This window comes from Triplophysa rosa, linkage group LG18 (assembly GCF_024868665.1).
Source record: "Triplophysa rosa linkage group LG18, Trosa_1v2, whole genome shotgun sequence".
NCBI lineage: Eukaryota > Metazoa > Chordata > Actinopteri > Cypriniformes > Nemacheilidae > Triplophysa > Triplophysa rosa.
In genome coordinates this window covers 14,113,155-14,124,240 of record NC_079907.1, presented here as the reverse complement: position 1 = coordinate 14,124,240, position 11,086 = coordinate 14,113,155, and the positions used below count along the sequence as shown (strand labels likewise).

The window sequence follows — 11,086 nt, the reverse complement described above, 5'->3', positions numbered from 1 at the left end:
ATGTTTGCCGCTGTAGTGAACTGGGGACAGCGGAGCCCTAGCACAAGTTTGACTCAACATGTTTAAAGAACAGCCTAATGACTTTAAGCTCAGATCATAGACCGTTACGAACTGAAAACGAAACAAGTGCCAGTTGAAAATGGGGAACTTGCGAGTTATAGAATGAAGTACAGTTAAGAGACCGTTTACAGATTAAAATCTCATGGTGGGATGGAAAAGACTTCCTTTAAAATACAATCACGTTTTAAATGACTTTTAGAAACCTTTTAGAAAAACATTGTATAGCGTTTATTTGACAATATGGATTCCAATAACATGCACACCTTCTTGGATGAGCTATAGTGTTAACATTTTTGCAACACTGGTCTCCCTGTTGTTTGTGTAGATTTGCATTAAAAAGAAAGGAAAAGGATAATACACGGTGGTGCTATTTGCAGTGTTTTCTGCCAAAAATGTCATGTAGCTCTGAAAAACCATTACAACCACAGCTGTAGTAGTAATAATGATGAATCCAGAGCGAAAAATGGTTTCCACTGAACAACAGAACCTAAATGACACATGCCGGCGTTCCAACAGCATAAGAGCTTCACAGTAGGTAGGAAAGAAGAGTAAAATGATGAAGATTTAAGCACTGGCCTTATTTCAACAGGTGACGGAGCAGCACATTTAGATCTCCATTGGATTCTCCCACAAACCATCTCCCATCCTAAATGGGTTTCCTTTTTCCTTACGGCATGAAAATGTATTTACATAACATATACTGTCACATTTGTATCCACGGAACATCAGTGTTGATACTTCATGGAGAAGGGTAAACTTAAAAAAAAAAAAAAATTGGTCAGCATTTATGTCCCTAAAAACTGATGGCGTTTTAACGTGACGTGTCCTACTTCTGTTTGGAAAAAAATGTACTTGCTTTCAGTTCATATTCAAGTTTTCTCCTTTAAACAATTCTATTAGGTTTGTTTTTCTTCCCATAAAAATATTTCAAACTTTTGTAATCTGCTCATCGTCAAACTGTTCATTTTCTGGGTCAGAGTCCGTTGTGTCAGAATATCTATAATGGTCCGGTTCATTATCGCTAACATCCGGGGTTACAGATGTGTAAGTGCTGGACTCAGAGTTGGATGGCTCCTCCACTGGTTTCGTGAAGTAAAGTTTCACCTAGAGAAAAAGGAAGACCACACATTTATCACAGACTATGAATCTACAGATTCAACATTAAATGAGGCTATCCCGCTGATTTTGTAGCATCGCTTAACACACCTTGAAGTTTGGAGAGAAGTATCTGTTGGCTTTATCCTTATTGGCCTTATCCAAGTCATTCTTGGTTAAGGTCAGGATTTGATAATCCTTTTTATTCTCTCCTCGTTCTGTGGTCTGGATCCCATCCAGTTCCTTCACTAAACCTCCGTTTTCCACCTTCTCCGAGCTCTCCTCTGGTCCAGGGATGAAGAAGGTGTTCACCCAAAAGTGAAACATCTTGTCCTGATTGAGCAAACGTGAAAAAAAGTGAAATGGACGTACACAAAAACTGCATCTCCTAACCAGGCCAATGCAACTATTTCAGTGACAAGCAATTTTTGGGTCTGATGCAGCAAAAGACACCAATCCAAGAGAAATGATCGTACCTTTTTCAGCATCTTGTTCTGCTTGTGGAAGAACTCTACCTTGATATCTCCACACACAGGCAGCGGCTGTGGAAACTCAAAGAACATGTATTTCTCTTCTCTCTTGGTGTGTGTCGGGTTGGAAGTGTGGATCTTCACCTTCAGCTGGTACACCACAAACTGAGGATCTGTTAGAAAGAGCACTGTAACTGTCATTCCAGCTCTGCGTGTGAAGATTCTCAGTTACAGAGACAAAAAGGTGAGTCAATTCATATTAGAAATTTGAAAGAGAAGCATACAGGAAAGAGCACACAGCTGCTGACAGTAATTATACAAGAAAATACAAATTAAGAGTGGCATTTTAAGGGCCCTATTCTGCGAACATCTGACCAAGACCACGCTCCCATACGCCCCGTTCTGGGCTTTACAAAAGACCACCCGAGAGTGGCTTCTGAATAGCAAGAACATTTTACACAGTAACATGCCTAGGCTAACAAAACTGAAAAAAATGACAAACATTTTAGAAAAAGCTGATGTTACCCCAATGCCAATTGGTTTTTCTGAACCCATGTGGAATCTGCTCGCTCTTGCTTTTTACAGCAGTATCCCCTTGGAGAAAAAGAAGGAGATTAAAAACTGTCCGGCAGTCTGGTCAGAGCAAGAGAAAGGGCACTATGAAGGGGAAGAGAAATGTTTCAACAGAGCTCAACACACACACACACACACACACACACAGACAGACAAGCACGCACGCACGCACACACACGCACGCACACACACGCACGCACACACACACACGTTAAGTCTTAAGCGAGACTGAAATAGGTAAGCCTGTCAAAGACAGGAAAGTCACATATTACAAAGACATACAACTAATAAATAGAGGCTGAATGAATAAATGAATGATCCAGTTCTGTAGCTGTATCTTTTTAGTCCTTCTGTCTGGAGCTATTTGAGCAAGAGCCTTGAAACCTGAAGACCGTGTACAACAGGCTCAGTCAGTATCATCACCAATAACATGTTCAGAATAGGGCCAAGGGGAGGTATACAGGAGTCACAGACAAAGAAACATGGATGCAGTGCTACAGAATCAGCCTGGAAAATCTTTACACGTGTCCTGTCATACCTGCCACCTTTCAAGAACATTCTTTGAAAAGCCAAAGACTAAAGCACACAATAATCTGCTCATAGAGGTCTATTAGGACAAAGGCTAGACATTCACTTTAACATTAATTTGGATGGGAAAAGTGAAAATGAGAATTTGAAGGTCATAATTTGAAACGGGTGAAAAAGAAAAGGGTAGAGAGTTTCGGAGCAGTCATTTACACCTGGTATTACAAACTGTTTCGGGCAATCAGAGCAGAAGTGGATTACACTAATTGCAAGTGTGAACCGGATCCAAACTGGATTTGTTTGTTTTTTTGCTGTTTAAGTACTAACCCTGATGCAACCTGTCAAAAAAAGACTAAAAAGACTAAGTTCATTTAAGAGCTCAAAGGGCCAAAGAATAATTTACAGAAGATTAAAACTGAATTCTATTCAAGTAGCTGTGGTTTTTTAGATTTTGGAAAAAAAACAACATAGAGCTACACAGCGATGTAATTAGCAGTCTATACATTCACAAAACCAGACTCTGACCCCCCCCCGAAACCCCATAACAAACTGTCACAGGAGACGCACCTGAGACGCATGCTAATACCAGGTGTAAGCAGCAATCTGTCTCACCTGACCACTTGTGAACAGACCACCAGAGATGGATGGTAATACCAGGTGTAAACAGAACCCAGACCCAAACATTGAGAGAGAGAGAGAGAGAGAGAGAGAGAGAGAGAGAGAGAGAGAGAGAGAGAGAGAGAGAGAGAGAGAACGAGAGAAGAAAAGGTGAAGAAACTACGGAAGAAACTGACGCAGGTCTTCTACGTACGAGACGGCCGGAGATGATTAGGAGAGCAAGAAGAGAGAGAGAGAGAGAGAAAACTTACTGCAGGTTCCTCCACTGAACATAGGCACAGTCTCAAACACCATCTTGTGAAAGAGCAAGGCAACGGGTTTGTACTCCAACTTATTTCTCAGAAGGTAGCTGTAGTAGTACACATATCGCCTCTGACTGGGAATAGTCACTCCCTGTGAAACAGCAAACCCGGACCATTAAAATAAAGATCTCCTCTGGGGTTTGACAAACACGTTGTAGCAATTTAAACCCAAATTCATGTGACAGGACCCGTCAGTGTGTGAGTGGATTGACACACCAAGTTATAATAAAACATTCAAAATATTTAATACTATAATATTTGACCATGCCAATGCAACATTGGTTACACAGCATAAAAGTTGTTTGCAAGGCAGAATTTTATGATTGATTACAAAACAATTCAACACTATAACAAACAATATAAAAAACAGTTCTATCAGATTAAATTAACTAACAGAGAAATACCCAATACCTTCTTATCTCTAGTCCTAACTTCACCGTAGAAGTCCAGAGCTTCTTGTGCTTTTTTGAATTTGCCTCGGTGTAACAAGTACGCACAAATCATGACACCTGTACGTCCCTTTCCAGCTTTACAATGAATGGCAGCCACGTGATTGTCGTTTTCACCGAGCCACTTATCCAAATCTTCACAAAAAGGTTTGATGAGCTCTAGCTGGGGAGGATTGTGGTCCTCGAAAGGATACTGTGCAACTGCAGGGGACAAATCGACAGACCGCTGACACACCTTCAACATTACCAGACACAAACTGACATCATGTTTCGCAGATCTCATTTCTGCAATTCATGCATCTTACCTCTGCAATTAAATTTGGCAGCGTCATAATTTCTTTCCGCACATCTAAAAATAAAAAGATGGAAAATGAGTGCTTCAACACAATGTTTCAATGCTCAACGTAACGATTTTCTGCTGTAGAACTTTGCATAACTCCCATACTCAACAGAACAATGCAATCCATTCAAAATCATTTAGTTGATTATTTTTATAACTTGATTTGAACATGATTGCAGCGGTTGTGTTACGCAACAGCAAAAAAAATCTTTATAAAATGTCAGCACATACCAGAGAACTGAAGTCAATGAAAATAAACTTACAGATTATATATCTTGTAATGATTTTTATGCTTTGAATCGAGGAACCTGCAGAAAGAAAACAATGATATCAACAATGTCGACGTTGGTTAAATTGTACAAACAGCAGCACCCTACACTACTCTCTTTGTCTGGTTGTTCACAATCACTAATCTTTACAATTCCAGGGAATTACAGCATGAAGCCTTAGAGATAATGTCACTGGGCAACTGGGACAAGCTTAAGTCCAACATGTTGGCAAAGATCAAAGCAGTTGCGCCTTTTTGGACCACTAAAATATTGTTAAAATTTTAGACTTGGAAAGATTAAAGCTTTGCTGTCCATTACATATCAGAATGAAATACTTACCGCACTACATCGTCTATGTTGTTTCTGTAGACACCCTCGAGTCTCTCAGCAGGAAACCCCATAGCAATTATATTAGGATAAATATCTAAAAAACTCCGTCAAGGAAATCTAGAGATGTCTTTCTAGGAGAAATGATAAGGGTTTAAAAAGCAACAACAAAAATGTACAACTATCTGAACCCACATAAAAAAGATAAACAAAAAATAATCTTGTGTCATGATTTACAAACCCTTGTTCCAAAACCTGTACAATATAATTTGTCAAACACAATCGAAGTACACTTTAAATACTCTAGCAACTCTTTCCCATGTACCAAGAGTCATCATTTCATACAACTCAGGAGCCTTCCTAGACTTCTGAAACAGTGTTCACTAGAAATATTCTGCTGTAACTATCAAATGAAATAAAGGATCATCACTTTTATCATGACACATACAGGAACCAATAGGTTTTTTTTGTATGAAAAATGAATTCTGTAGTTCATTTGAGACTGAGAGCCTTGTTGATCATCACACAAAGCTATCAGAAGACTTTGAACTTAGTGCATGAGTATTATGGACCATTTTAGTAATCCTTTTATACGACTTTGCCATTTGAAATATGACAGTTCCAGTCCCCATTCATTTTCATCCACAAAAATGTTCCTTTGTGTTCCAGAGACCCTTAAAATAGGTTTACCATAAGAATGAGAAACTATTAAGACTCAATTTTAGACTACATATCTCAGGAACTCATTTTTATGAACCGATATGCATTGCAAAATATCAAGGTGAGGGTGGGACACAATGCAAAGCACTACGATAAAGCAACAAACAATGCCGGTTCAGTACCAAACTTCAGCATTTCCACTAAAGCAGCGTTTTACTCTTAGTTGTGCAATGAGAGCTCAGATAACAGGATACTGGGTAATATAGAACAGATGGTCCTCGCCGTAAGAGACCAATGCATAGACCTCTAACCCAGAGGGCCACACAGGGGCACTAAATAAATCACACTGTGCCTCAAACCAGCCTGGAATCACTTTCCTTCCTCACCTTTCTGAGAGTGCATCACTGAGCCTGACCTACACATGCCTATCTGTATTATCAAACACAATAAAAACAACCCAGCTATAGCAAACATACTCACTGACACGCATAAGATCAGAATTGATGGGCAGACACAGACAGAATTTGAACCTTTTTTTCCATTCTTCCTGCTCTGATGTGTGCAAATAAATAATTTTGTGGAATATATTTAAATATGGTCAAATGTATTCAATCACAGGTGATCCAATTCTGTGAAAATCTGTGCCGATCTGAATAAACAAACCTTTGAGTCATTCCCCTCTGTAACAAAACTTTTCTAGTAATAACTTGAAACTTCAAACGGACCTCAAACACACCATGCCTGGAACAAAGAAATGAAGTACCATTTTGCCTGGATGATGGTTATCAAGTGACATCTTCCTGTGCCTATGATTGGTGGACTGGTGTAGACAGAGGTTCACACGGCAAATCTGGTAAACTGTTCAAGGGATACTTCACCCAAAAATGAAAATTCTGTCATCATTTACTCACCTTCGAGTTGTTCCAAATCTGTATAAATGTCTTTGATCTGATGAACACAGAGAAAGATATTTGGAAGAATGCTTATAATCAAACAGATCGATGTTCTGTTGAACACGAAAGAAGACATTTTGAAGAATGTAGAACAGTAAACACTTCTGGGGCACTTTTGACTACCATTGTATTTTTTCCTACTATGGAATGGTTATAAGCATTCTTCCAAATATCTTTCTCTGTGTTCATCAGAACAAAGAAATTTATACACATTTGGAGCAACTCGAAGGTGAGTAAATGATGACAGAATTTTCATTGTTGGGTGAAGTATCCCTCTAACACTTCCGCCACTAAAAAAAAAAAACACTGACAGCTATTCTCATAAGCCATGCACAGGTCTTCCAAGTACAACATCTGATAAAGCTGTGATCCAAAAACAGTTCCACACTACCAACACGATGATGAGCAATACAATAAAATCCTGGATAAGTGAATGTTTCAAGACAATACGACAGTGGCCCCTCTTGTCATCTGTTCGAGTTGTTTACAGTTCAAACGCATGTTAACATATAAAACGTCTTTTGTTAAGAATCCAGATTTTTGATCTCAGCCAGAGTAGTTAAATTTCAGAGGTCATAAAGAATGCTTTGATCAAGTCTAGAAACGCTAAACAGAAAACCATATACTTTCAACACATCCTAGCAATTAATTTGGTAAATGCAATTCAGATCTTGTCATACAATAATAATCAATAAATAATGTGAAACTCATGCATAATGTTATCCAAATAACAGACATCTTTAGTTATAGTGACTAAAGCTGTAACGGATATGATAAATATCACTTAATGCAGTAAATAATCAGCTACAAAACAGATGCCAGTATACTAACTGGTCACTCTTTGTTATGTTGTGGCGTACTTTGCATAGAAATTGAAACTATAATCTGCAGTGACCATAACGCTATTGTTTTAACCTGCAAAAGAAAATGCTTCGTTCTAATCTTACCTGCATTTTTTACAAACATAACATATATAAACGGTAATGAAAAATCTGTCTCTTTGAGTCTAGTAAACATACTTATTAGGGCTGTGTATTGACAAGTGCCTTCCGATACGATGCATATCACGATAGATGGGTCACGATACTATATATTGCTATGTGTTTCGATATGATACACATTTGCAATTTATTGCAATACTTTAAATATAAAATGTAAAAAGTAGAGCTAGAAATACAACATGCACCACCAGGGGTTTTCTGTAAGGATAAGTGTAAAAACATCCCTTACCTCTGCAGAGTGGCCATGATGTGTGATGCATGGACCTTTAGATCAGAGGTTTGGGTTCTCAAACTGTGGATTGTGCCCCTCAAGCGGGTAACACAGGGGAATAAGGTGGCTCACGCAAGTCACTTGGCTGTTGTGGTGGATTACAGTTAAAACAATGAACATGGGCAGTATAAAACCCCTGCTTCATCTGTGCTGTAAATGTGCTGGTGTCACATCCGTGAAAGCACAATAAATGCCATTGTTACTTTTCTCTAATAAACTTAATAAAGTCTAATGCACTGCAGTAGCCAAGTGACTTGTGTCATGACTTGCGAAGCTTACAAACAGCATTATTTTATATAACTCATTACTCCATGACTTATTTTGAAAACCAGAGCACACCCACACATCAGCTCTGAGAGCTCCAAGCCTTCTTATATTTTTCGCCATGCTCGCTTCCACTTACTTTTGGCCATATGTATATGACATGATTTAAAAAAAATTATCGATAGTAGAGGTATCACTATTGATACACTATTGAAAAAAACAATATTGCGATATCGATACATGTAACTATTTTTGCACAGCCCTAATACTTATACCCATGTATGCTATCAAACAAGTTGCATTTTATCAATTAACAATTTCTGTCGCTAACCAACTCCTTAGTGTTTATCTGCATCGTAAGAAACAATGATGTCAGAAGAATGACATCATTATATTTAGGTATTTTATACATAGGTATAGTCTCTGTGCAAGGATTCCTGCACACCACTTTATCAACCAACAGCATGCATTTAAAATGCGATGAGGGCATAGCATGATACAATCACTTCCAATGTGTCAATTTATTGAGCCCACACACCATCTCAGCATGCAAGAGAAAATCAATGCCTGGCCGTGTGCAATCCATTCATTCATATGCAACTCCTATAATATGAGTCTTAAAACAAAAGTGCAAATACTTTAAAATGTACTGCTTTGACCTTGATGCTGATTTGTAAATTAAGATTTACTTGGCTTTTGTTATACTGCCATGTAGAGAAAGAACAGCACCTAGTCAGTGATTTTATCATGTCCTCTATCTGTCCTTTCAGCCTTGTTTCTTGTACATTTAAAATCCTGCTTATTTGAGGTTTGTTGTAAACCTGACTTAATGTATATTCTAAGGTTATGTTGAGTAACTATGGACAGCGCCAATGGTGTTTCTTTGACTATACTGAATCCTGTAATTTAAACAGCAAGCCGTCAGGGACGTTTAGATCATGATTTACGATTACTCTACAACGCACCTGACCAGTCGTCATCAAAAATATTTTGCCATTACAAATAACGTTGACATATGGCTCATATACTGAGCAAGGATAAATGACGCTTCTAAAATAAAACCCAAAGGCCACCTAAAGGATCCAACCGAGAGACCCTTTAACAGGACTGTATGGCTCCATTGCTTACCAAAAATACATTTATTACTGTTTTTCTTTTTGTTTGCAAGCTTGTCGGCAGACTTAATTTTGCTCCATACCAAATTAAGATCCATTTTCTGCACGCATCTGATGCAACGGCTCTTTGTGTGACACTGCCAGTGCATTTCATCTAATCCATCGCATATAGGCCAGTGATGGATCTTTTGTTTAAAACCCCCGAACTGCGTTTTTCGTGCGAGGAGCCTTGAAATGAATGTCTAGGATTACAGATTAGCCCTCAATCGATATATCAGATTACATAAGAATAGAAAAATGACATTTTTTCAATCTTGCTGACCCTGCTGGTTAGCACAGACTGATGGACGAAATGGATGGATGTTGAGTTGCAAACGAGCCTGGGACGGGACAAATCCAATGACTGCGCGTGCCCTGTGTTGATTTTCTGTCTGCTCGGTAACATGGTCAAATTGACAACTGACACATGAAATTAAACAGCGCAGACGTTGATTTGACCCGACTAACGTTACAGAAAGCAATCGATCTAGATTCTAGATCAAGTCAAGCTCCAGTCGGTGACTAAGTGCTAATGCCAATAGTTTCTGTAAAAACACAAATCTAACTTAAAATGAATAAACGCGGTTATACCGCAAAGATGCGTTGGTTCGGAACAAGACGCAAGCCATTACCTTCATTGCAGACACGGAATTCTACACAACAAATAAAACAGGAAGATTTGATTGATCAATAAGGATACAGGTCAAGTCCAAGTCGAAGCCATCTGCCTGGTATCTCCTTTTGTTGCGGCTGACAAATTCCTTTATGATCCCAGCCATGGTTGTGACAGGAGTCCTTAACGTATTTAGTGTGAGAGAGGGTACTGTTGCTTTTTGCGCGGTCGGTCGTCTGGTCTGCTCGTTTTGCAGTCCTTTGCTAGCTCACCTGATAACGTTAACTAAAATAGAGTCTCTTCTCTCATCAAGGGCCTCGCTCCAAACCACCACAGGCCCGGCTTCCAAAATGCCCTCCTCTGCTCAGACGAGCCCCGGGTGAAGAGACAAGTAACTCCACACGTCACGAAATGCGATATTTCTAATTCACGGCAAGTCTCTGGTCTCACCGTGGCCGCCGTGATGGAGAGAAAAGGCGGAGAGACAATCCTCTCCGGGCGCTTGCACTTCAAGAAGGGTTTGACAGAGCCCAGCTCGCGCTCAACTCGCGCTCCGTCTGTAAGGTTCTCCGACTAACGTTAGCCGCTAGCTCCCACGGCTAGCACGCTAGCTCGTCTACACGTCCTTAAAAAAATAAAAGCCATCGAAAATTTCAACCGTCAAGCGATGCTCGGTTTCCAACACATTAAATGAAAAGTGACAGCCTCCACCAAGAAAGGTAAAACTCGTTATTTAAATGTCACGTAGGAGCAATTCCGTACGCTCTTCAATCAGGTCCGCTTCCTCCGCTTCTCCTCTACCCTGTTAAACTCTCAAACTTCCATCATGGCTTCCCGTTGAAAAAAGGTGACGTTCGGGTAACATGTCCTTCCGCTGTTCCAAATAGTTCCACGAATGCGTTATTTTACGAACATGGTCTAGCATTTTGGAATTGGATTTCAGACCATAAAGAGAAAAAAATGCACATACTGTATTCTCATTACCTCGAACTAATAATTGTATGTACTATTTACGTTTTGTTTCGGCAAGCGGAGGAACATGGACAGAGCACACACGAACTACTTTTTGTTCCAGGGTCACGTGTCTACAGAAATGAAGGAAGTTTCTAATATTTTATATCAGGTTTCAAGCAATGTAGATA

At 39.4% G+C, this 11,086-nt stretch overlaps 1 protein-coding gene across 2 annotated transcripts; it reads right to left on the bottom strand.

The window, feature by feature from the left end:
* Positions 1-264: 264 nt before the first annotated feature.
* Positions 265-10,796, bottom strand: ptenb (phosphatase and tensin homolog B). Of its 2 annotated transcripts, XM_057358558.1 has the most exons (10): positions 10,032-10,796; positions 5,041-5,125; positions 4,696-4,740; positions 4,398-4,441; positions 4,055-4,293; positions 3,593-3,734; positions 2,151-2,219; positions 1,632-1,798; positions 1,267-1,488; positions 265-1,164 (listed from the first exon to the last, which is right to left on the bottom strand). In XM_057358558.1, exons 1-10 carry the CDS (start codon positions 10,108-10,110, stop codon positions 988-990), a joined length of 1,269 nt encoding a protein of 422 aa, XP_057214541.1. In that variant the 5' UTR covers positions 10,111-10,796; the 3' UTR covers positions 265-987. The 2 variants fall into 2 exon arrangements, with proteins under 2 accessions (XP_057214541.1, XP_057214542.1); XM_057358559.1 differs by lacking the exon at positions 2,151-2,219.
* Positions 10,797-11,086: the final 290 nt, after the last annotated feature.

Bases quoted from the DNA above. Each gene is read 5' to 3' on its own strand.
- ptenb (XM_057358558.1), bottom strand. From the start codon at position 10,110: ATGGCTGGGATCATAAAGGAATTTGTCAGCCGCAACAAAAGGAGATAC. The intron at 4,442-4,695 runs GTAAGTTTATTT...TTTTATTTTTAG, and splicing joins CATTACAAGATATATAATCT to ATGTGCGGAAAGAAATTATG. The intron at 4,294-4,397 runs GTAAGATGCATG...TGTCCCCTGCAG, and splicing joins TGCCAAATTTAATTGCAGAG to TTGCACAGTATCCTTTCGAG.